Below are 26,338 nucleotides of genomic sequence, written 5' to 3'. Positions count from 1 at the left end.
CCTCAGATGGTTATGGTCTCATTCATCCAGAGCGGACACGGCGGCTGCAGCAGCAGGGGAGGATGATGAAAACAGCAATGATGCTTCAGGTAAAACCCAGCACACCCCCATGGAGAGTCATTGATAACAGCTCGGCCGTCTTGAAAGCGGAAATACACGAGCGATTAACGGGTCATGTGACGCGTCCGTGAACGCACACTGCAAAAAGTGTTCGCTCTATGCATGGTCTCCAAGCTTATATCTAGATACAAACTTTAAATGCATGACATAATAGAATAATATATTAAAACGTCTAGTCATATGAGATGTCATTTTTCGCCCTTGCTATTTAAATTTTTCCGATTTTTTTTTCTGACTCACTCGTCTAATACAGGAGTCATGCTTGAATTAATTTAGGCCAATTTAGGCTATTATCGCCTTTTCTGTAACCCGCACGTAACTTCATTGAACATAAGTATAATTCTATTTTTTTAAGGAACAGATATGAATAAATTTAGGCGAAACAAAATTTCAAGGCTCCTTTTTTGCAGTGCAGGATGAGCAGAGATGGATAATTCTTACAGTGTAGGATGAGCAGCTTACAGCGGCTGACAGCAGGTTAAAGGTAAAACCGGCCTATAGCTGTAGGCTGTAGAGACCCACTGAGAGCATTATGCAGTGCCAGCACTTTCATCTAGAATAAGCGCTTCACAGTCCGTGTAGTAAGTGCTAAGACGGCCGGTTGACTAATCTCATTGTTCCATCTCTTAAATGAAAAACAACTAAACAGCCCTTTAACTTGGTGACACTGAGCCCCACAGGCGCATTAGACATTTATGGGTGTCTGGCTGTTGATATAAAAACGGATGCGTGGGCGGCTGAGTCTCGATAGAATCATTTGGAGGAAACCCAAAAAGGAAAACCAATGGGGAGTTGCTCACATTAAAAAAACCAAAAAGTCTCCACATATTTTGGTGGAGCTCAGTCGTCTGGTGTGTTTTTAAAAACTCACTATTGTGTTTCATTACACTTCTGCATGATGTCACGGGGCGGTGCCCTTCTAACTATTTCAGATGAAAGCTATTTAGCTAAAAGGAAAGGTCTTGGATCATTTACAAGCAGTTGTGGAAGATATTGATGGTAAGAAAAATATCATATACATTTGACTTTGTTATATAATGATAATTATTTTTGTAAAAATCCTATTTTCTTTGTGTGAAGGCAAAGACAAAAATATAAGACAGTAATCACGTTTTGAGATATCATCATGAGAATTATTTTACTACTTACTTTTACTAGGCATAACCATACTTTAATGAGGGCTAAGCTTGTTGGGAATGGCTTTATTATTTGTTGATAAATCATTTGTAAATGCATTATAGTTTGTCTATAACTTCAGACTTATTAGAACTTATCTAGATGCTGCAAAACTGTACACGCACGCAATGACTTTCTCACATTTTCACTATCACGTTACAATTTGGTCCCAAATTGGAGTTTCCATTTTAAAACCGATACAACCACTTTATAAACAAAAGCTCAAGGTACTCTACAAACAAACCCAATTATTATCACCACTGTAGTATCATTCAGAGATATAATTTAGTATGGCACGTTTTTTACGTTAATTGACAGAATACTTTATGCAGAATCTTTAAAATGTCATGAATAGATTTTATTTTTCAATTAACTTCATACAAAGTTCAGTAAACAGAAGAAACCTTAATCAAATCAATATTTAGTGTGAACAGCTTTGCCTTTAAAACAGCAGCAGTTCTCCTCGGTACACCTGCACATAGTTTTTCAAGGTACTTGGCGGGTCGATTACTCAAAGCATCTTGGAGAACTTGCCACAGTTCTTCTGTAGATTGAGGTTGTCTCTGGCTCTTCATGTAATCCCAGGCTTACTCGATGATATTGAGATCAGGGCTCTGTAACATACCAGTCGCTGAGGATAGTTCTTTGTGGCTCTGGCTGTATGTTTGGGGTCATTGCCATGCTTCAGAATAAATTTGGGATCGATCAAATGCCTACCTGATATTGCATAATAGAAAAGAATCTATACTTCTCAAGTGCCTAAAACCACAAAAGGATTGCGCGGTTAAACTTGTGCAAATGAGAAAGTTGCATTTGCATGTATGTAAATGAGGTAATAATAATACTTTCTCCTTTCTATGCAAACAAGCCTCTTTGCAAAAACAGTCTAATTCACAAAGACCAGCGCTAATAGCCACAAGCAGTTAGAGTGGTGCTGACTGGATAGTTGGCGTTAACTTCGAGCACACTTACTCTCTCTGCTTCTCTCTCTCTCTCTCTCTTTCTTCAAATCTTCAAGCTTGTGAGGCTTGAATGATATTGAATAGAGATTGTGTAGATGTGTAGCAGAACACAGAACATTAAGTACCGTCAGATCCTGACCGATCTGGTGTTAATGAAGTTACCGCTGCTGTGCCGTGTGCGTAAATGCGCACAGCCTCTTTCTCAGTTTAGCGACGTTCTTATCGCTTCAGCTGCTGTGTGATGCTGCAGCCAGCTGTGTCACACAGCCAGCCGTAACTGACGCTTCTGCGAAATCCCGGATAAATTCAGTGACACCTGAACGACATTATTGTAAGATTCAGACATTAATCTAACACATTTCACATTATAGTCATATTAATAGCTGTATTCTATTTTAATGGACATTTCAATATATTATGTTACAGATGAGAAATAGTAGAGAAGTAAAAGAAGCAAAATACATGAAAGTTGGTTTGTGATTGTGGAGAGCTCTATGTGCCTGTATCTGTTAATTAAAGACGCGCAATTTGAGGCGTTTGTGCTCTCTGCAGTTTTCATTGTGGACCAATCTCTGTGCTCAAATGTGGGGAAAAAGCCTGAAACCCTGGAAACTGCTACGCTCACTCAAACAGACGCAAAACAAGGGCTATTTGCACTCAACTGCAAAACTTTATGGGCGTATTTGCGCCGGCATATCATTAGCGTTAACTCTTTTGTGAATAGGACCTTAAAACGGGACATTAAAAACTGCAGACTTGATGACTTAGTATAAAATAATGAACCCTTGATTCTAAAAGAATTAATGAATTGACAAAAGTTATAAGTGTAGACTGATTTATTATTATTATTATTATTATTATTATTATTATTATTATTATTATTATTATTATTATTAATGGCTTACTAACTCTTATAACTTCGTCATTGTCACATAGAAAACCACAGCCATTGTGCCTGTGACTGTGGAAAAAAATGGTATATATTGTAATACATAATGGAAAAGTAACGCACGCCAAGGGTTGTAATGAGGTGCTGATCACTGGAAGTAAACTTTAGTGTATTAAAAAAGTGTAGCATGCTCTGGTTCTGTGTGCTTTTCTCTTTTATTAAGATCACATTTTGGCCCTCAGGCCAAGAGATAAACAATGATATCAGGACACAGTCACTGGTATGTTCTGTTATGTTTGCATGTTATTTTAGGCTACACCCTCGTAACACATCTGATGGTGATTAGACAATGTCATGTTCCAATAATAGGGTGAAAAAAGCAATTTAAAAAAAATCAAGTCATGATCTATATTCAGTCCATGAGGTGACAGGGGTCTCAGACAGTGGATCCAATAGTGTTCCCTCCTGGAAAGGGAAACATTCAAGTTACCTCCTCTTGGGGGGAGTGATACTGTCTCAATACCAATATATCTTAAAAAGGAAATAGGATGATTAAATTCAACAAAATGTGCTGATAACGTGTTGGATAATTCATGTTTTTGTGCTCTACTCATCTTATCAACATATGACTTTCCACAAGGGCAAGTGATAAGATAAATGACCAACTTAGTGTAAAGTGACATAACTCTTTTTATAGGGATCTCTTTACCTATGTGAGGGTGTTTAAAACTGTTCCAATAGTAAGTATAGTTACACTGATTAAGACAACCACAACTGCAGCTGCCCTCAGGGATAAGTGCTAAAGTAGCTTGGGCTGGTACTGATTGAAGGGGAGGTAAATATGAGTGTACTAGGTGGTCTCTCAGGTTTTCACCTATTTTATATACCATGAGAGGTCGTTCTTTGAATACACCATTGAGCTGACAATCAGATTCAAGTATATGGCAATGTTTTGTTATTATTCTCTTTATCTATTCTGCACCCTTTAAATACTCTGTTGTAAACATTAAACAGTCATTTGATTTTACTGTAGGTTTAATTTTTAATAGATCAGACCTAGATCTGTCTTTTATTTTAGTGGCAGCATCATTTAGGACAGATTTCTTGTACCCTCTTTGTTGAAAGTTGTTTTTCATTTCACTCATGTTGGGAGACTATTTTTTAACGATAAAGGATGATCAGAGTCTGCCATTAGTAAAGTATTTCTAGCAGTAGGTTTTCTGAACAGATCTGTATACAAGTAATTATTCTCTCTAATGATCCATAAATCTAGAAAACTGATGTGTTTGTAGTCATAATCTATAGTAAATGACAGAAATTCAGAACATGAGATGAGTATGTAAAGAAATGACTCTAGATGGGTCTTGGACCCTTTAAATAAACAAAACACATCATCCAAGTACCTCTTCAATAAGAATATATTCTCTTTGAAGCCATGGTTAGAATAAATAAACTTCTCTTATATAAGTTAGAAAATGAGAGTGAAAAGGAACTACCCATAGGTACTCCATGTTTCTGAATATAAAAGGTATCTTAGAACATCCAATAGTTGTATTTTAGAATCAACTTAGCCAACTCTAAAAGACAGTTCTTTGATGGACTTCAAATAGAATTGTGTTTCAATTTCAGGGCCTCAATACATCCATTATGTGGTATGGATGTACACATAGCATTCACATGAAAGACCACTAAATAAAGTTCCTCCTTGTCTAAGAGAGGGTCGATGGAAACATTATAGATAATGTTTACTATGTGTCCTGCGTCTTTTGTAAAGGAAGGAAGGTTCTGAAGGTTCTGCTAATGGTCTGATAAAATAATCAGAATATACTTAACCAAAAAAAAATTGGAATGTAAAATTTAAATCTCTATATGTGGTATGAGACATAATGGTTTTTGTCACTTTATTTGAAGAGAACTGATTGGCTGTAGTTCCTGTCAGTGTGTTTGTTAAAAGTTTTGATTCACTGAAGGCGTCTTGATTGTTTTTTTCACACCCTAATGGTGGAACATGTTTATCTAATCACCATCAGATATGTCACTAGGGTGTGGCCTACACAACATACCAGTGCCTGTGTCATACTATGATTGTTGTTCTTGAAGAAATGCCCAAGGGCTGAAATGTCATCATTTCCATCTTTAGGGGTTACAAATTGGACAGACATCAAACCGTCCTGTGTGTTTATCTCCACTGAAGTGTTGACCATCGCTCAGAAATATCCACAACAATCATAATAAAAAGATAAAAGCATACAGAGCCAGAGCGTGCAACACTTTTTTTCCTACTCTCATATATTGTAATACACACTGAATCCCAGTAGATAGAGCCCTTACACAAAAGTAGATGGACAAGTTTAAACAGACTGGTTAAGGTAGCATGTACACCAGATACAAAATCATTTTTTAAAATGTTTGTTCAAGAAATGCTTCAAACCGTATTACACGTGATCTTGTGTGAAATAAGAGCTGCCAAGAAATACTACAGTAAACAGGTTCAGCTAAGGTCAACGGCTCTTTCATTGATCTTTGCTACCTGGTCTATAGGTCATGTCAGTATTGTGTTACCTTGTCTCACGTTCTCATTGACATGAGAAGTCTACAGGATAAGTGCAGATATGCAGACTAGCCAATTATCTATTGTTTGTTTTTTAAATGCTTTTTGTGTGCTTTTATCTCTTACTCATGTGATTTTGGCACGTGTGGGTGTGTCACAGCAACGGAAACATAGCTCGATAATCTCTATTCTATTATTAGACACACATCTTTGTAATGGAACAATGTGGGGTTTATATGATTAAAAGATGACATCTGTTTTTAAAGGCCATGTTTTGTTGGGCTGAAATCAAGCCTGTTGGCAATAAGCCTATACTTGTCCAATTGTCTCATCTTTTGTACGGCCTTGCACTTTGAATTTATTGCACAACAACACATTTCAAAGAAGCGCATTACCTTACAGTAAAACATACACAAGGACACTATCGCTCTTGCATTTCTTTCTCTACCTGCGTTGTCCCAGATGTTGTTGTTTGGTGACTAACTGCTATCAAGATGTTCAAATGACCTGAAATTATTGTCTTACTTGAAAGCTGTATATGCCAGTAAGGGAAAGCTTTTCCCTAAGTCATTTACAGTGTTAGGACAGTAGGAAGTTCTGGTGTTGCCTTAAGAAATTCCTTTTTTTTTGTTTTATGGAAACTCCTCCCTGTGTGTCAGAACATTCTGCCCTTGGTGGTGTGAGCTGTTCTTATGAATGGCCAAAACAAATCATACTGTCTGGGCTAGTGTGAGAAAATTTCATGCTTGTACTTCAGTGCTGTATGTTACACAATGTAACGCTACTAAGTTACATTCTTGTAGAATAACTCTTTATTCAAGGTTTGTGCAGGCAAGGCAAAGCAAAGCTGGCAAAGCAAAGCAAAACAGAACTAAAGGATCCAACAAGAATTGGGAATAGGCGACTAGACAGAGAACAGGAAAGGAGCTGACAGACAGACTTTGTTAGCAACCAGCTGGTGAACACAGTGTAGGATTTAGCTGCTAAGGGGCGAGATTATTCCCTCAGGAGTTGGTGGAGAACAAAACTGAGCTAAAAGGACGGTAAATATTGGACTATTGTTGGACAGAGACGCACCTCTAAATGAATGCTTATGTTGCTCTATATACATTGGATGTGTAAATAAGCAACTGTATGCTAACAAGTTTGCCATATGGGTGCTAATATGTCAGCATTGTGTTCAGAGCTCGTTTCAACTTGTTCCCAAGTGGCAAAAAAAATTGATTAATTATTACTTTTAAAATAAATAACTCTTCAAATGTTACCTTCAGAAAGCAGAAACTAAATTTCAGCCCTGTTGAACATGTTAAGGCAATCATAAAACTAGGAGGAAGTTCAAAACAGTAAATTGTTGGGGAGTTAAATGTCAAAGGGGAAATATTATGACTAACTCTTTCTCTGTGTGACTTTGTGAATCTTTGTCATGTTGACACAACAGTCGAATGTTAAGAAACATGAGTATTCATTCCTCCAGTTCATTTTTGTTTTGTGCTGAAGTTCAAATTTCAACCAGCAATTATGTTTTTTCGCACATAGCGCTCCTAAAGACGGTTGTACAGGGTGAACACAACGTAATGAACATCATGCTCAGATCACATTACACATTATACAATACGTCTCTGTCTACATGACTTATGATTGAACTGGATTTAATTGGGTAAATTTACAATGCTGTTTTCTAAGGAAAAATTAAGTTGTAGTGTGCACTTCTGCCCCTCTCCTGTAAATCCAGATACACACTTACTGCTCGTTCTGTTTTTGTGTATTTATTTGTGCAGTGGTGCGGGTGGTGGGCAAGGATTCAATACCATTTCCACTTTAGTATGGTTCATGACACTCAAATAGAAAAAAATTAAAGTGTGTCATCAGTGCAAAGGAAGAAGTTAATACAATGTCCAGCATGACTGTAACATTACATTAAATCCTTTATATATTGCTCACACACACACATATATTCAATAAGCCCCGCCTCTAGAGGGAAATATTAAAAACTCTTTTCAGCAGCTTGTCTTCCACTCTAGCTCTAACACCACAGCTAGATATCACCACATTCAGGGCTAAAATTAACAAGTAACCTCCTCAGCATCAGATTTCCTGTCATACCAGGTGGTCTCCCAGCCAACCCTCATCAGAGCCTGCCACTCAACCCTACTTGAAAAGAAGAAGAGAAAAGGAGGAATATAAAGAGTGCAAAGAGTTTACAAGATTACAGGACTTGGAAAAGCAGAGGAGTAGCAGAAGTCTGTGTCCAGTGCTGGCTGGCTGGTGAAAATGATCCTGTGGGTTGCCTTGCTGATGATGTCTCACTGCTGTTTGAATGGAGCTGCAGCAGAAAACATGGGACTGGAGAGGATACAGAAATGTAGCACTACATGTTCTCAGGTAAAACTGCATCCTCAGGAGCATTAACTTTAGCACAGCTTACTCAAAGATTCTCATTGTGCTGTTAAATATCAGTGTCTTCTATTATTAACTACTTCTATTTACAACTACTACTATTTCCTACTGCTGATGACCTCTAATACTACATACACCAGCTGTGAAGACCTCTGCTACCACTAATTATACAGCTACTGCCATGACTGATACAGAAAGAGAAATAAATCAGTATTAGAGGGGGATTTTTTTTTGAAAGGACTTATGAGTTAACCTTGATTCTGGATTTCCTTGAAGGCTTTCCAAACAAGACGTAATCTGTTGAATCCAGATGAAAGTGCTTCAAGTGTGTGCTGCTGTAAAGCTAAGACATTTATGATTCACTTAAGCTAACTTTAGTATTTACTTAAGCTCATGTTAAGTGAGACTGGATACGTAACTCTAACAATGTTCTTCTGTCTCAGTGAACAGACTCTGATCCTATAAGCTCTTGAGAAACTGGTTGCATTATCTTTCTCATTGTTCCAAGTGCACAATAAAGATACAGACACTCAAAACAGAGATAAATGTCTTGTTGTAACAGCTGATAGTTCCCCAGAAATCCCAACCTTTTTTTTTTCCAGATAACTGGTAGTATTTTGACACCACTGTGAACTGTGTTGACTTTGACTGTGTTGACCTCATATCCTGTATTGACATTGGCCTCCTGCTGGAGACTGTTTGGTCTTTGATCGTGTATACTTCAGAGCAATGTTAAAACTGCACAAGCATTGTAAAGAACAAGCTACCACTCACATCTCTGTTGAGATTTTTTTCAAAACCCCGACGCATCTTGCGATAAATAATGTACTCCAAGTACACAAGTCAAATCATACTTTGTCAGTCATTACTGGCTGCAGGTATAGCAGCACATGTGAATATATTGAATTGTTTTCTCAGGGCACATTTCCTGCCTGATGGATAAACAAGGATGTATTTAACATCAGTTAACAACAGTTCTGATATTGATCCAAGTCAAATAATGCTTGATAACCTTGGTGATGCATGATTTGCATGTGTCATCTTTCAGCTCCATATAAATTTTGCACACTGCACAGAATTTTGTTGCAACTCTCATAGCAAGTGCTGCCAAACCAAAGCACACAAACACAACTGCAGTTCTACACCACAGTATAAATAGATTAACCCTGGACCATAACAAACTGCAGCACAAATAAAAACAGGTTGGGTTTCACCAGAAGGAGCAATGAGGATGTAAAAAGCTCCTTATTGTCTGGGAATCCCCTGTCCTGGTGTTACCTTTGGTCATTTTGATAAGAATTCATTTATTAATGGAGCCCAATAAAAAAGCCTTAAAAAGGATTTAAAGAGTTGAAGTGCGCCTCACTCCAGTGCCTCTTGTTCCTCTCTCCTTGTAGGGTCTTCGCTGCAAAACCACACCAAATTGTGAGTATAGACACGCATGACTGCTACATCACATCTGTACTCATGCATGCACACACACACACTAAGTGCTAAGAGCCAGTATTATATTGTGACTTAGTATTTTACTGTTTTGTTCAGTGTAAAGGTCTATAAAACCTCATTTAAACAGTCATGTGTCACCAAAACCATCTATTGAAGCATGTAAACACTTTTGAATATCTGAAAGCAGGGTGCCCCACCTATCAAGCTAAGGCATCAGGAACTTAACCTACTTAAAATAATTACCTGACATGCTATGAAAATAAATGCCTTACATGTTATTCTTATAATTATTACTCTGATAGGTATGAGGGTGTCAAATTGAATGTGGAAGCAGATGTGTGTGTGCTTCCACATTCAAATTGAATCTGTTTTGAGTGTCTGTATCTTTATTCAAATTGAATGTGGAAGCAGATGTGTGTCATGCACAGAACTTAAAGCTGTGCATGACACAGATGATGTGTTTTCTTCCTCTCAGTGAATAATAGCGGAAATAAAAAGTATAGATATTTTTACTGGGGTACAATTGGACTGCATAACAGATTCCATTTGCCATGGCAACTGCTTTCCATGGAAACACACACACACACTACTCAACAACCTGCATTGCACGTACACATACAGTATTACGTCACTTTATGGGTAAGCAAGCAGAGAGTTTCACAGACAATGGATGCATTGAAAAAATAATGTGCACTTGTCTTTTTTTCCTGGTCCCTGCCCTGTGTAGATTTGTTCCCTCCTCCGTGTCAGAACCCTCCTGTAAATCTCACCACGTCCTCCCTGTTCCACAACATCAGCCTCTCCACAGTCATGAGTTGTGAGGGGAGGCAGAGGTGCTCGCTTCAGCTCAGAATCAAAACCATATTACAACTCACTGGTATGTACATGTGATGGCTTGAAGTAGACAAAACATTTACTGGCTGCTGCTATTCAATATGCAACTGAGCTTTGAATTCCTATCCAGCTGACTTTTCTCATAAACTTGGGTCATCCACAGGGTGGGAAACTCTAATGCACACTCACCACATTATCTAGCGGACTTCAGAATGAAAATTTAGATATTCCCAACTAACTAATAGTGACTAACTACGTTCAGCAGAGAAATGTATCTACAGTAGTTATCTGACACCAAGGTATACAGGATATTATCTTAAAATAAGAACCAAACCCATCCAGACTGTTGAAATGTGTTTGTTTACAATGAATGTTAAAGTTGGAAACTAATGAATTAACTGATGGTTTCAATTCCAGATGTCTAAATAAAGTACATCTTAGTACACAACAGAATGTAGATGGCAGGTATATATATATATATATATATATATATATAAATATTAATATTTAAAGGTACCTTGTGGAGTTTTTGACCACTAGTTGTGCCATGGACCAATGTTTTTAAAGAAAGAAACATAGCTATGCCCCATCAAAGGCAGTGAAGAAGAAGACTGCTAGCTAGCAAACATGGATGTAAACAATGTAAATGTTTTATGAAGAAGGAAACGCACCTCAAGGATACGCACAATGCATTTGAGTGAGAAACACTTAGAGATCCCCTCCAGTCATGTTTTAAGACATATAAAAAAAAACTCTGCTTGGAATTATAAATTGAGTCTGATATGGGTTTTTCCACTAAAAAGTTCAATTACCTTGTTCTTCTCCTCCCTCTTCTATAACTGAAAAATGATCTATGATTATGGTTCCATCATGCTTGGTACACCTTAAACTCAGATTTTCAGTGAGGAGATTAAGGTGGAAACAGCCTTCTGCACAAACATCATTCTGCACAGTGACGCTCAAATATCCAAATGAAGGAACAAGAAGAAAAACACATTTTTGAGTGGAGTTGATCTTTAATGTAAATATAATTTTCCAAGAAAATCCCACAGGGCACCTTTAAGCACAGTGTGTACAGAAATGATGGCCTTTTGATTATTACTTGTTCTTGAAATGCTGTTGTATAGAGAGGCTCAATTTTAGTCAAGCAAGGAGAGTCACCCAAACATTTGGGCTGCTAAACATGTAACATTAATAATTCTGGTGGTCAGGAATAAGGTCCTAATCAGGAAGGTGGTGCTTGTATCTTAAAATCATGATATAATCTAAATATTGTCCACATCATTTTTATTCTGTAGAATGACTGTGCATTCTCTAGAACTGACCTTCACACCTACAGAAGTTGTGACTTCAGTTATTTAACTTTGTATTGACAAGGAAGTATCACATGCAACTCTTTGGTTGTAGTCAAACACAGATACTGTCATGGTCAGAGATGACTATCATTGATGACACATTTAAAAGCATCCGGAAAGTGCAGAGTAACAAAGCTGAAGGAAGTTTGCATTTACGTAGCTAACCACTTTCAATGATCGAACTTCTGCTTTTGCATTATCGTCATGCCAATTAACATGTTCTGTTCCTGATTCCTGACAGCACAAGCTGCATGAACTGATAAGGTTTGGGTAAAACACACACATGCTGGCACTGTTATAACCGCTGCAGATAGCTTTACTCTGCAGGCTGGCATGGGGAAATCCCTTTAATCACTCAGTCAATAAAATGTGAAAGATGTCTTCCTGCACAGCACTTTAACTAATTATATGCACCAACAGTTTTTACTATAACTGATTAGTTAACTGTCTGGTTAATAGTTGATGTTACTGTTTGCAAGCTGCAGTTTCAGCTGTCTTCTACACAGGCTTCTGACTGAGACATTTTTTTCTCACCAGAGTCCGTCCATGGTGTGTCCATCTGCACGATGACACCAGGGATGTTGACCAACTGCCAAATCTTCGGCTTCACAAAAAAATCTAGAGAGAGGATGTCTGGACTGAAGGTACTGTTAACAGCACCACTAGCATCACGTTTACATTCAGTTTCTCCACATTATTGGGTGTAGGAAATAGGAGTTTAAGGGAGGGAATTATATTGCTAAAAAAGCAAATAATGAAGAAAATATTTCTCTGTAACACCTGTATTATTTTGTTCATGCGTGTTCTACATCAGTAAGAAGAAATTTAAAATATATTTGATTTCATTTCACAATTAAATTTTCACAAAACTTAATTTATGGTGTATTTTTTATATTATAAATAAGCTATGAACTCTCAGAACTTGGACTAGAACAGCTAATTTGACACTGAACCATCAAGTAGGTAGAGATATGGGTCCAAACACGTACAGTTAGTAGTTTCCATGACGACATTGCTGATCCATGGCAGACATGTGACAGCTTGTGTGTTTTTATTTCCCTTTTTCCTGAAGGTGGAGGTTGAGGATGATTGCACTAATATATCTCCAAACCAACGAGTGCAAATATTGGTGAAAACATTGCCAACCTACTGTGGCATAACATGGACTGGCACCTATCATGCTCCAGGTATGAACATGTTGACATTTGCATATGCACACACAGACATACATGCACGTTTATGAGCAAACAGGAAATTTAGTATCTGTAAAGGAATGTTTTCGCATAGTAAATAGTTGAGGTCAATGTGTAATCTCTCAAGTATTTCCTTGTAATTGATATAAACAGTCAACATCAGAAACACTTTGAGCCCAGTTATATTGAAATGAAGGTAAATAATTAAACTGTATTGATGGTTATTATGTAAAAGCAACACGTGCAGGGGCTAGGTCACATTTCTCTTGCTGTCATTTTTTCCTATGCTTACTTTTTACTAGTTTAAAAGTACTTACTTTTCACCACAGGATGCACCAGTGAAGATTTGAGAAGACATGTCCCAGAATGCATCAGTAAGTAAAATTTTGTTTCTTAAATAAACAAGGCAACATGTCTCACATACTATAACCCTTTTTGTCTATAAGGAGTTGTTTTGTCTACTTGGATTGTTTTGATTGAATAGATTTTAGGTTAAACTGGAGAAGGTTAAACTATAAGATTTTTGAGAAAAAAGCAAAGATGAGAGAAAAAGCAGAAAAAAATACAACTAATTTAGTGTTATGTTTCTTTTTCTTTCCTGTTAATCATTGTGTTAACCCTCAAATTTATCTTGTGGCCCCTTAGGGGGTCCCGTCCCTTAGTTTGAACACTACTACAATAGGAGAGATGTAAGCCTTTACATGTACCTATGAGTGAGTTGAAAATCTTTTACTAATATTGACCTCTGTCTCTTGCAGCTGGAAGGCTGTCGTATGATGTAAACCCAGAGAGGAAGGAGCTGAGTGTCAATGTGACAGACATGCTTGAAGACCACGACTACCACCTCCGTCTGTGCCTTAACAATTTCATCTGTGCTGGCACAGGGGCCCATACCCTGGTTAGTCCCTCTAATAATTGGAAATGAGAATCAGAATGACTTTTTTGTGCTGTAAAATACTGACTATAAACTCAGAGAGCCAACAGAATCTTAAATTCAGTACTACAGAACAGTGCAAGAAAATATGAATACACCACGTATACGTCTGTCAGAGAGTCAATGAAAACGGTATGAGCACAGTTGTACAGTGTTAAGTTCACAGCAGGAAGATCCTGGGTTAAAATCCACTGACTTGCTTGAAGATTTCTGTTTGTTCTCCCTGCACCTGTGGGAATTTCTTTCAGTTGCTCTGGTGTACTCCCACAGTCCAAAGGCATGCAGGTTGGGTGTACTGGAAACTCTAAATTACTCATAGCTGTGAATGGTTGTCTGTGTCACCTGTAATAGGTTGGAGACAGTGGTGGAAGAAGTACTCAGATTTTTTACTTAAGTAAAAAAAAAAAGCGATACCACAATAAAAAATATGTTCTGATTCACAGTCTTACCTAAATAATAATATTGGCAGCAAAATGTACTTAATGCTTCAAAGGTACTCATTATGCAAAATGGCTCCATTTAGAGTGTTACGTTTATCATATACAGTATATTATTGGATGATTAATAATGATTCATTGACATGTATATGTAAGCAGCATTTCAGAAGAAGAAGAAGATAAAGCTAATTTTAACAACTTGCACTGTTAGCTATTTTAATCCAAAACAAGGCATGTATATCTGAAAAGCAGCTTGTAACCATAGCTATCGAATAAATGTAGTGGAGTTACAAGTACAATATTTTCCACTGAAATGTAGTGGAGTAAAAGTATAAAGTGGCATAATATAGAAATATTCAAGTAAAGTATAAGTACCTCAAAACTGTCCAGGGTGCTTGGTTAGTCTGGACAGTCATTAGATGTATGGACTTTGAACATGCCGTAATTTCTGGCTGTGATGTAATGGCAATTACTGTGCCATCAGCTTCACATCAGTAGTAGTGTATCTATGACAATTAACTTTTTAAGGTTAGAGCCCTTTCTCACTTAGTCAGTGGGTCGTTCACTTTGTATTTCAATGGTTAAAATTACACACTCACTACTTATCATCAAAACTCTCAAAGCTGTCTTTTAACTGCATCTGCCTTTCAGTCTTTTTTATTTTCTTTCATTTCATTTCATAGCTTATAGCTAATTTTCATCTGCAGTCCCTTTGGTAAGTCACAATTAAAACATCTAACAGTATGAAGCAAAAAAAAACAGGACAGATAATACAAAGCTACACACACATAGCACATCACACATAGACCCACAATGTCAGCTAGAAATGACTAATGTATGCTTGTCAAAGTTAAAATGAGATTATTTGCGTTCATGAGAAGACCATGAGATAAAATGTAATCAATGTTTAGAGCTGATTAGGTTTTAGCAGACTTTTTAATTTGGTTATAAAAGTACTGGTGGAGCTGCAGTTCTTCATATTGTCAGGCAGGGCATTTGACTGAGTTGTGGCTTTCACAGAGAATGCTGATTGTCTGAATACAGTGTGACGAAATGGTGCAGTACAATCTTTTATAGAGAATATTCTTGAGGATTTCACTGAATGAAAATACACAAAGTCACATAGTGGCGGAGGGGCTAAGCCATTTAAAATTTTATAAACAAGGCAAAAATTTGAATATGATCTATAATTCTCTTATTTCTCTTAAGCTCAATAAATTGTATTTCTTCAGTATCCTATAGTGATGATAATGCATCATCTTTTATCCAGAGTTTTTAAGGTTTGTTTATATAAAGATTCTAGTGGTTTTATGGCTGTTTCTCTAGCTTGCCCCCAACATGTAATGTAAGGATCATAGCATGCATAAATATCTTGGCTGGATCCAGAGAGAGACATTTTCTAATGTGTCTAAAGTTTGCCAAGTTGTACTTTATGGTTTTTACCATTTTTAAACATGTTTATATAAATTGTAAACATGTTAATTTAAATTAAAATTTGGATCCAATATCACGCCTAGATATTTAAAATCAGTGACTATTGACTAATTTTCACCTTTGATGAGAATTTATCAGCATTAGGAGGTTGTACCATGGTTTTAGAAAAAAAAAACATACCTTTTGTCTCGTCAACATTTAGACTAAGACATGATTGGCTGTGTGATCCTTTCCATCGCAATTGCAATACATTTGCAGTTCTTTACCATAGTTCACTGTTGTGGAACATCATTAATATATAGTCTAAATAATAGGGGACCTAACACTGATCCTTGTGGTACACCCATTGTGAACTTCATGTTACTGAACAGTGCGTCACAAACTTTAACACATTGCATCCTACTAGATAGATAGGAAGACATCCATGTCAGTGATTTAGATGATAAGTTAAATTTAGAGAGTTTCGAGATTAAAATGTCATGACTGACTGTATCAAATGCTTTACGCAGATTTAAAAATACAGCACCAACTCCTTTATCAAGCCTAGATTTAATTTGTTCTATTGCATGTAAGGTAGCTGTTTGGTGGAATGATTTGCTCTAAAGCCAAACTGCATGCAATGTAAACCAAAATTGCTTGTGTTAAGAAATGCTGTCAATTGTTCAATGACAACTTCTCTGCAACCTTTCAGAGTACTGGCAGTATGTTTATCAGTCTATAGTTACTGGATTCGTGGCAGTCTCCAGATTTAAAAGTTTCACGTGCCAAAGAGAGATAGATAAATGTTATAAACTCTGTTTACATTCCAGATAAAGAAGGAGGAACCCATGAAGAGAGCCACCCTCCCTTACTCCAGACCTTTGCCCTGCCTCTGCATTGAGGTAAAAGTTTCTGTCAACACGCCTGGCTTTCAGCACTTAGGATCTGTTTATATTAGTATTAGTCAACTGCACACAGGAGTTAACCTTTACCATTTACTGATAAATTCCTTACAGGGATGGTCTGCTGTGACAGATGCCCCCAGAGTCCGGGTCTGCCCGTTCAAAGACCGTGAGTCACTTCATTGCATTTAGTCACAAAAGATTCTGTGCTGTAAAAACAAATACCATATCATTTGACGAGATTGTAACATGACCTGGGTTATCCCCGCAGGTCTTGAGGAGCTGTGGCTTGGAATAACTTTTGACCCACTGGAGGAGGCACTATCATGGGAACTTGCTTGTCCAGTTGCTGTTGTTGTTGCTTTGTGTCAACAAAGAAAGGACGGCATCTGTGTGGATCTGCCCCATTCCTCCCGGAATGTTAGCAGAGAAAAGGTAGCAGCCTTTGACCTGCTCAGTAGCTTCAGGGCAAAGGTTCTGGCTGCTGGTTTTGGTCACAAATCACTAAAGCATGAATCTGAAGGCAGTGTACACATAAGCCAATGGTACATAGGATTATACACATTCTTGGCATGCTAGAAATGCTACACAGATGATAATTATTGTAGGATTTAGATTATGAATGACAGAGCAGATGACACACTATCACTGGGTGAGTGATTGTGATAAGGTGTCAGGAGTTTGAACGTGTCATGGTTTATGACATGTTCAAATGTCTTAAGACTATGACTCAGCACAATTTTACACATCATTTAATGGGGGAAAGAAGTTACGATGACAACAGCAAGAGTGCTTTTTTATTGACGTCAAAATGTGCTCTTAATGCTGCGTGGGTCTCTGCTACACAGATGATGTCAATGTCAAGTGTTTACATATTAAAGTAAACTGTGGAATACTTAGCCAGTCGTCTTAAAAAAGAAGTGAGTATGGGTTCATGTTTTGCTTCAACCCCATACTCTTATGTTTTTCTTAAACATCAAACCAAACTCATAAACTTATCTAAACTGTTGCTCATCTAACAGCAGTAAGAGCATGGAGCAAGGGGGGAGATTATGCACCTGGGAATCCTTAGACAACACCAAGATTGTATTTTGATCAGAGATCATCATCAGAAAAACCATGAGGTCATGTCACTTGAGAAGGGACCTGCCTGTTGATATAAAAATAGCCAGTGACGCAGGGAGTCTCTCAGCTGAAAGCTGAATCCACCTGACATAAAAAAACAATGAAGTCTGAACCCAAACAAAGCGTGTGATGAAGCATTTAGTCAGTCTGATCTAAAATAAATACTTATACATCCACTTAAGTAATTACAACACTGTACGTGCGTAAGGACTGTCATTTCATGTGTAACTTATTCATAAAACTTTGCTTTGCAGATAACATTTACCAAAGTGGATCCACACCCTCAACTGTGCATGAAGGTAATGATCATTTTCCCCCTTTGGCGCTTTAGGAGTTTCACTGTAGAGAAATAATACAGCTGACACACTCATATTATTGTTATTAATTAATTATTGATAGTACAGTACCATTGTATTAGTTAGCTAGTAGGCATTACTTCTCACTTGTAGGATTGTAAGTCTTTACTTAAAGGGGACGTAAATGCTTTTTGTGGTTTTCTGTCATTTATATACTCTTACAGTGTCAGTTCAGACACCCAGAATATAAATACTTGGAATTGTGCATATGTGAGTGTAAAGCTGTGGCTATTGTGCAAGTGTTGCTCTTATTAAGGCTTGAATAGCAGAACTCAGGGTTACAACATAGCTGCGTTAAAGGAACAGTTCAACATTTTGGGAAATATGCTTATTTGCTTAGAGTTGTGGGGAAAACACCTAGTCTGGTTCTAAAACAGAGATAACAAAATTCACTATATAAAATATAATTTTAATATGTTCTTTAGTTCACTGCAGGCTCTCAGTCCTGGACCAGGTGTCCCTTTGCTGATGAGAGATTCCAAGGTACCAGTTTTTCTCACATCAGCATGATAATCACGTCCATCTAATTATTGCATACAACAGTCAGTTGTTGTACAATTTGTCATTATAATGATAGCAGCACAATCATTTCCAGCATGGGAGGTGACTGTGACAAGACAACAGGGTCACGAAGAGGTGAAGATGTCGTCAAAGATCAATGCGACTTTCTCTGTGGGGCTGTGTGAGCAGTCAGCAGTGTCTCCCATGTGCCAGACTACTGAGACACACTCTGTACATGTGGTAGGTGTCACACACTCTACATCTGTGAATTGAGGGCAGTGCCAGCAGTGCAGATTCAGAAAAGATGATGGTGGTATAGAGATTGCAATCTTATAAGTAGCTCTGATATCTTTTCATTTGGGCTCAAAACATTCTTGTTAACTTTGTTGTATATTTACTTTTTGTTGCTAGGAAACACTCTCTGTGATTCTGGAACTTTTTTTGACCATAAATCAGATTAAGTCACTCTGTGTTGAGAGCTGAGATGTATCAACATTTTTCTGAGCTCCAATTGCCATCTCATATCTTACCATTGTTCGCTCCAACAGTCACTTTTTTCCTGACTGGTGAAGCACTACGACAACCGGCAACCTTAAGTTATCATGTAATTAGCTGCGGTTAATTGTATTTCATGTTTAATGTAGTGAAATGTTATTAAAAAGGCACAATAAATGAACAATTATATGGTTAATCTTGCGGCTCCCTTTTGGAACCGCTGCTTGTAAAGCATAAACCATCATTTGTGATCAACAAAGCAATTACAGGTAATTACACCTTTAAAATGAGGTGTATAGAAATCACAAGGCATCTGCCAAAATAATAAGTTTGAACTCGTTGTTGCAGGAAGATTCTTGTACTCTGATGTTAAACAGTATCGATTATCTAATCTCTTTTCCTCAGTTACTGCTGTAGACAAAACAACACAAACAAGCAAAACAGAAACCATTACAATCTCCACAACACCTGAAAGGTTAAGCATTTCATGTGTCTTTTGTCTTTCTCAGGAGAAACATAAGTCTGTTGACTTAAACCTGCCAGGAGAACTATGCAAAGTCAACTCTTGTCTCCAGGTTTGTTTAGTAAATAGATCCTCTGAGTTTAACCAGCACATTACTTGAATAGACAATGACTTTGAATACACATTTTGTATTTGGACAGATAAAGAGGCTCGATGTGAAGTTTGCAGCCACAGTCATGCACTGTTATGACCAATGTGGTAAGTATGCTCTGGTTTCCTGGCATCATTTTGAGAAAGGAAAGTATTCTTTGTCCCAGCGCCATTTACTCAGTGATGATAATTACTTTGCAATGATGGAAAAAAATCATTATATGTTAATATAAGGGTTCTGTGGAAAGTGAAAGATCCTGTCTTTGTTGCACCCTGTTATGATTTGAATTCCAGTTTCCCCTGGCATAATTAAGAAATTTGAAGATTGTGAAGCTGTGGGAAGCAGAACGTACACTGATTATATCAGTTTGTCTGACCAACTGTGAAATTTGCTTCATTATCCTCAAGAGATATTGCTTTAATGGAAGAGTTTGACATTTTGGGAGATATGCTCTTTCACTTTCTTGAAGAGGGTTACATGTGAAGATTGATACCACTCTCATATCTGTGGGGGAGACCGGGGATGGTTGTAACATTTTTGACATATCTGTCTGTAGCATGGAGCTCTTTTAAACCACTGCATTCAAAATGTGATGCAAACTAGTGACATGTGTCTGCTATTAAATGGTGTAGCTTTTATCTCTGCAACACAAACAGAAAATGCATGGTTTAGTCTCAAACACAAGGAGTTAAATGTTACAACTGACCCCATAGTCTGGGTTAGTTGTAACATACCCTGGGGTGAAATGTAACATTATGAAATAAGAATTATGACAAAAACTTAAGATATTGAAAACTTTTTATTCAACACTTTAATGACTTTTTAACATAACTGGGATGTGTTTGTGTGTGTGTGTGTGTGTGTGTGTTTGTGCCACACTAACATTTGATCATAATAATAAAACTGAAAACAAATGTGCAAATGTGCACCAGCTGTGTGAGTTTCTGTGTGAGTGTGTCTGTGTGTGTCAAGTATGTTAGTCAACGTCTGAGTCACAGTGGTGACAAATGTATGGCACTCCTGGTGTGCAGGCTTCATGGGCCCACAGACGACAGGTCATACACCAAACCCAATCTTAGCTTTCCCCGCTCTTTTACATCATTTGATGCTCTCTTCTAAATGTTGAGAGGCACCCCCCTGTCAGTCTTTCTCTTTCAGGACCTAGGCAATTCAAGGTAAACATATAAATATAATGAAATGTTTTGCTTGGGGAAGGTTGCAACATTTTTTGACATGTTGTTACAACTAACCCAGACTCTTGTAGTCATGAACTAGCTGACCTTACAGCTAACAACTAAAACATTAGCACTAACATCTTGCATGAAAGATATCTACACAGACACATAATTAACATGATTTAAGTTTGATGAGTTTATCTACAAAGCAGGCAATGCTATCACAAAAATAAGTGAAGTAAAAAAAAAATTACTTTCTTACCTCAAAATTAGTTTTGTCTTTCTAAAATGGGCTGTGTCTGCCACAGGGTGCTACTTCCTCACATTTGGAACAAGTACTAAAGTGAGCATCTGCAGAGTGACTCAGGTGACTTGTAACTTGTTCCTGATTGGAGAAATTGACAGTGTTACAACTAACCCATGTTACAACCATCCCTGGTCTCCCCTACGCTAAATATGAAGCTGAAGCCAGGGGATGCTTAGGTTAGCTTAGCATAAAGACTGTAAACAGGGGCAAACAGTTTTTGTACAAATTTGATTAATTAGCGAGCTTTACAGGTGCTGGTAGGCAGATTTTGTTACCTTTGGACAGAGCCAGGCTAGCTGTTTCTTCCTGTTTCCAGTCTTTATGCTAAGCTAAGCCAACCGTCTGCTGGCCCCAGCTTTGTATTGAACAGACAGATATGAGAGTGGTATCGATCTTCTCATCTAACGGCAAGAAAATGAAGAAGTGTCAAATTATTCTCTTAAAACATATGAAATCCTTCCAACAGCCGGGTGTCATGTGTCCACCAGTCTTCATACTGTAAATTCTCTTCACAGATCCATCACTTCTCTTCACCAAACAAGTCACTTGGGACTTGACCTGGTTCATTGTGCCTGCTGGTGTTTGCCTGTCTGGCATCATAATTGTCACTCTGGTGCTGCATGTAATGTTAACTGGTAGGTAAAAAAATCATGCTATCATGCTCAGGGCTGCAGTTATCTCTGGTGACATACTCATAACACTTGTACCAAAATTGAATTAAGCCTAGTTCCAGTGTCCACCCTTCAAACTCAAAGACTTTGTCGCATGCTCCTGATAAGTCTGCACGCTCTTGGTTAAGTCTGCAATGCTGCAGACTTTGTATGACAGATTTACCCAAATGAATAGTGGTTTACTGTAAAAACAAAAACCAAACTCAAAACAGTTATTATGTTTGTGTGCTTTCCCTCTCGTTGATGTCTGATTAAAGTCTTTTAAGTAGTAACTTGTGGGATCTCAGGAAAAGATTTGTGTTTATAAAACATTAGTTGGATTGAATATGCACTTAAAGCCAGACTTCCTCTGTGAATTGAAGTGTTTACAGTAAATTAAAATAGCACGTACCACAGATGTGGTGGGAAATGCCAAATGAGCAACTCATTTAAATGAATTTGTCATCATATTGGTCTATGTCCTCATCTGATTTCCCACGCATTCTGTTTCAGTGTATAAGAGGAGGAAACAAAAGGGAAATGGAGGCGACTGTTCCTCTGAAATGCACACAGGTAAGATAATCAACTGATTTTATTTTATTTTATTTTTTTACTTTTGATGACCATGTAGCCTATAGATTTAATGAAAATCACCTGAAACTTGAACCTGATTCTGTGTTTTGTCAGAATCTACTCTTGACTGTGTGGTCCCTACATTACAAACTCATCCTGCTCGCCATGGAGGGGTCCTCATACCTGATTCACCGCAGCGTGGAAACACAGAGAAAGCCAACTTACTCTCTGACTGACCAAAAGAACAGCGCTCCATTACCCGCAATGTGCAGTATGAAACTGTAAAAATGTTACACAAACCAAAGGAGTCCTCTGTCGAAACAAGTGTGAGATGTTAGGACAGATATTTCAGATATTTTATATATGTTACTGTGTATATGCTGCTTTGTGTGTTTGTTATAGTTAGTGGCTGATGTTTATGTATTCTGTGTTGTTGTCTGTATGAAAGTTATATTGTCATTTTTTATGTTGAATATTCATTTTGCTTGCAGCTAAAATGTCACAATTTTGTTACATAATAAATATGTAACGGAATTGCTTTTGAAAAAAAATGTTTTTGTCTATAAACAGCAATACAATACAATATTTTTTCACAATAATATGTCCTAGATGTATTCTTAAGTGATGCTGTGCCATTTTAGCAGTTCTCATAATGACGCAAACTGTAGGAAAGCAATAATTAACGTTTTTAGTTCTGTGTTTTCTGATCTATTGTAAGCCTTAGTAGCCTTAACTGCCTTAAATGTGGCACATCAGTCACAACATTACGTGACATGATAAACACCTCTCATGAAACAGCCTCACCAAACTGGTATTTACTGGTTGTACTGTATTGCATAGTGTTTGTCCACACCTTCAGACAGTCTCCTGCACACCCCCATACGCAAGAGGTCTACTTTGGTATATAAACAGACCAGCTTCCCAGAAATGAGTTTCCGATGCAGCTCTCACAGCACTTTGTTTGAACACCTGTTCAGACAAGCTGACACTGTTGTTCGCTGTATTTCCTTTCAAAATTCCCTTCCTTCATCCTTTTGCATCTTTTGAATAATGCCCCACATGCTTCTGCTGGGGCATGTTATCCCTAATGTACCATTCTTCTTAGAATGAAAACACAGGTTTAGTGACACACAAAAAATGCATTTGAATTTACTGGAGGAACATTATCAAGTTACAATGAACATATTATATGAGCAGGTGAATGAAACTGTAGTAAAATTATTGATGCTGCTGTTCTCAATATTTTCTTACTAACACTTGATAAAATGACTATGTGTGATAATTATTACTGTACCTTGCAGTTCTCCTCGGTTTTATGGAGTGTTTTACTGTTTTTGATTCATACACACACATCTCAAAATGAAGGCTAATGTTGCTCTGTGCCTGCTGGATGTGTACATAAGCAGCAGTTAACATTAGACAATTAGATTCTTATCAATTATGCAATATCATACTCTGATTGGTCCCAAGTTTATTCTGCAGCATGACAATGACCCCAAACATACATGAGTCATAAAGAGCTATCTTCAGTGATGAGAAGAACGAAGAGTCCTACATCAGATTATATGGCTGCCCACAGAGCCCTGATCTCAACATCATGGAGTCAGTTAGGGATTACATGAAGAGACATGTACTTTCTCTAAGATGCTTTGAACAGCCAACCTGCCATGTACCTTGAAAAACTGTGTACAGGTGTACCGAGGAGAACTAGTGCTGTTTTGAAAGCAGAAGTTTTTTCTGTTCACTGAACTTTGTATGAAGTTAATTGACCGATTAAAACTGTTTGTGGCATTATTTTTGAAAGAATCTTCACTTTACTTTTAGTTCCTAAAACTTCTGCACAATGCTATACTGTACATCAATACTGTATCTAATAATACTTATTTCTATTGAAGTAAGCAAAAAAAAGGGGAAGAAGTTAAATTGTGCAATGATTTCTCCTGAAACTGCTGTACAGGGGCTTTTAAGAAGCAGATAACAATCTGTGGTTGCTGATACATTTAACACATCATAATGGTGGAACAGCGGTACATAACTAGGAAGCTTTGTGGTATTTTACTACTTAGCATGAATACAATTTTAAGCAGGAACTTCTTGAACATGTTTATATTTTCCTGTTAGTCCTGCTGTATTTCCCTACTTTAATTATCATTATTATTTGTAGCAGTAGTAGTAGTGATAGCAGTAGTAGTACTCCTGCTGCTTTTCATTATGTGTTCACAGTACTTTTATTTGTTAGTTGAGTTTTCATGATCAGGTTTTGCGTTCCTCTCCATGCCTCCATGTTTTCTCCAGTTCCATTTTGCGCATTGTCGGCATGTTTGTGTGAAACTTTTGGGAACATTGTAATGGAGGAAATAATGGTTTTGGTAGGAACAGAGATTAGTAGATGCTAACAAACCTGCTGCCTTTTGTTATTACAAACAACAGGTTACACTGTGAAGAATGGCACCGTTCTACAGCGACTACATCTTTGACTATGACACTCTGTATGACTACGTGTTTGAAGAGTTTGTCTTTCTACAAAATTATTTTCCTATATTCTTACGCGTGAGTACATGGACTGTGATCTCGATAGGTTTTCCACTGACCTTAGTGGCTATCTTCACACTGTATTCACTGGTATGTAAAGAATGATCAAGTTTTCCTGTATGTAGAGATACGGAAGCCCTGAGAGGCATTTAACTAATTTAACTAATACATTTATAACAAATCAAATGATACATCTGCAGCTGAAAAAAATGACACTCCTGACGTTAACATTCAATAAGCTTTTTATTCTGACTGAATTAACATCATTACATTAAGTCTTTAACCCTCCTAATTTAGTGTTTGTCAGTCAAATTTGACCCCTGCTTGAATTCATTAACAAGCCCTGAAAAAAACACTAATTAACACTAACTATAAGTAAAATGTTGTATCTGCTAAGTGACTTATATTCATCAATAACCATAATATATATATACTTACTTTGATATTTTATGTACCTTAGACCACATTTAACTTACAATGTACAAATCGTTTTTAGTTTAAAATAGGATCAGTTTATCTATTTTATTGCATATGATGAACAGAACAGGCAAATAAGACCATTAGATGATCTGATAAACAAAATAATTCCCAAAAGTGAAAAATGTGCATGCTGTACGGTGAGATGTGAGAAATAAAGCATGAGATATATACTGCTATACAGCTAGGGGACAGGAGATGTGTATCTGTGTCCTTGGGTGCGTTCGTGTGTGTGTGTGTCTGTCATAGGCTACTTTTCGGGACAAAATTCAGACTAAAGACCAGTTAATTTGGGACGGCTTGTAAAATTGGGGACAACAGCTGTGTCCCCAACTGAGAAAAAGCTGATTTTTGGGTCAGTGGTTAAGGTTAAGGTTATGGTTAGGGTTAGGGTAAGTCTCCAGGAAATTAATGTAACTCTACGTAATGTCCCAGAAAGTGATGTAGGTCAACGTGTGTGTGTGTGTGTGTGTGTGTGTGTGTGTGTGTGTGTGTGTGTGTGTGTGTGTGTGTTTGTGTGTGTGTGCGTGTGTGTGTGTTGTGCCAGGTGTGTGGTGAGATGTGAGAAATACAGTGCAAGAAAGCCTCAGCCTATAAACTGCTATACAGACATATCCACATATAGCTGGGAGGCAGGAGATGATTGCATTGATCACATTACACAAGCTTGTCACTACATCATTCAGCAAAATTTTATAAAAATTCAGCAATATTTAATGAATAATAATTCAATTCAATTTAATTTAATTTAATTTTGTGGTAATTTCAACAAAATTTCAAACAACTTACTTGCTTATTATATCTACTTACCATGAAAGTTGAGACAAATTTTGAGGTAATTTTGAGTAATTTCAAAGAAGTTACTTGCTAATTACCACCTAATTACCATGAAATTTGTGGAGCCGTGAAATGAAGTGTTAACAT

At 37.3% G+C, this 26,338-nt stretch overlaps 1 protein-coding gene across 3 annotated transcripts; it reads left to right on the top strand.

Moving 5' to 3' along the window:
• The first annotated feature begins 1 nt into the window (after nt 1).
• On the top strand, nt 2-24,179 carry il17rel (interleukin 17 receptor E-like). 3 transcript variants are annotated; one of them, XM_042403491.1, is made up of 19 exons: nt 2-89; nt 7,805-8,080; nt 9,493-9,520; nt 10,269-10,418; nt 12,268-12,374; nt 12,803-12,917; nt 13,253-13,297; nt 13,682-13,821; nt 16,538-16,609; nt 16,724-16,778; nt 16,881-17,044; nt 17,989-18,033; nt 18,516-18,573; nt 18,686-18,831; nt 19,596-19,661; nt 19,750-19,807; nt 21,698-21,817; nt 22,346-22,405; nt 22,520-24,179. In XM_042403491.1, exons 2-19 carry the CDS (start codon nt 7,970-7,972, stop codon nt 22,639-22,641), a joined length of 1,662 nt encoding a protein of 553 aa, XP_042259425.1. In that variant the 5' UTR covers nt 2-89; nt 7,805-7,969; the 3' UTR covers nt 22,642-24,179. The 3 variants fall into 3 exon arrangements, with proteins under 3 accessions (XP_042259425.1, XP_042259427.1, XP_042259426.1); XM_042403493.1 differs by lacking the exon at nt 2-89 and adding an exon at nt 980-1,119; XM_042403492.1 differs by lacking the exon at nt 2-89 and having other exon boundaries at nt 7,707-8,080.
• The last annotated feature ends 2,159 nt before the right edge of the window (nt 24,180-26,338 follow it).

Source organism: Thunnus maccoyii, chromosome 23, assembly GCF_910596095.1.
Source record: "Thunnus maccoyii chromosome 23, fThuMac1.1, whole genome shotgun sequence".
NCBI classification, from domain to species: Eukaryota; Metazoa; Chordata; class Actinopteri; order Scombriformes; family Scombridae; genus Thunnus; species Thunnus maccoyii.
The sequence above is the reverse complement of the archived record's forward strand: the minus strand, read 5'-3'. Positions and strand labels throughout refer to the sequence as shown.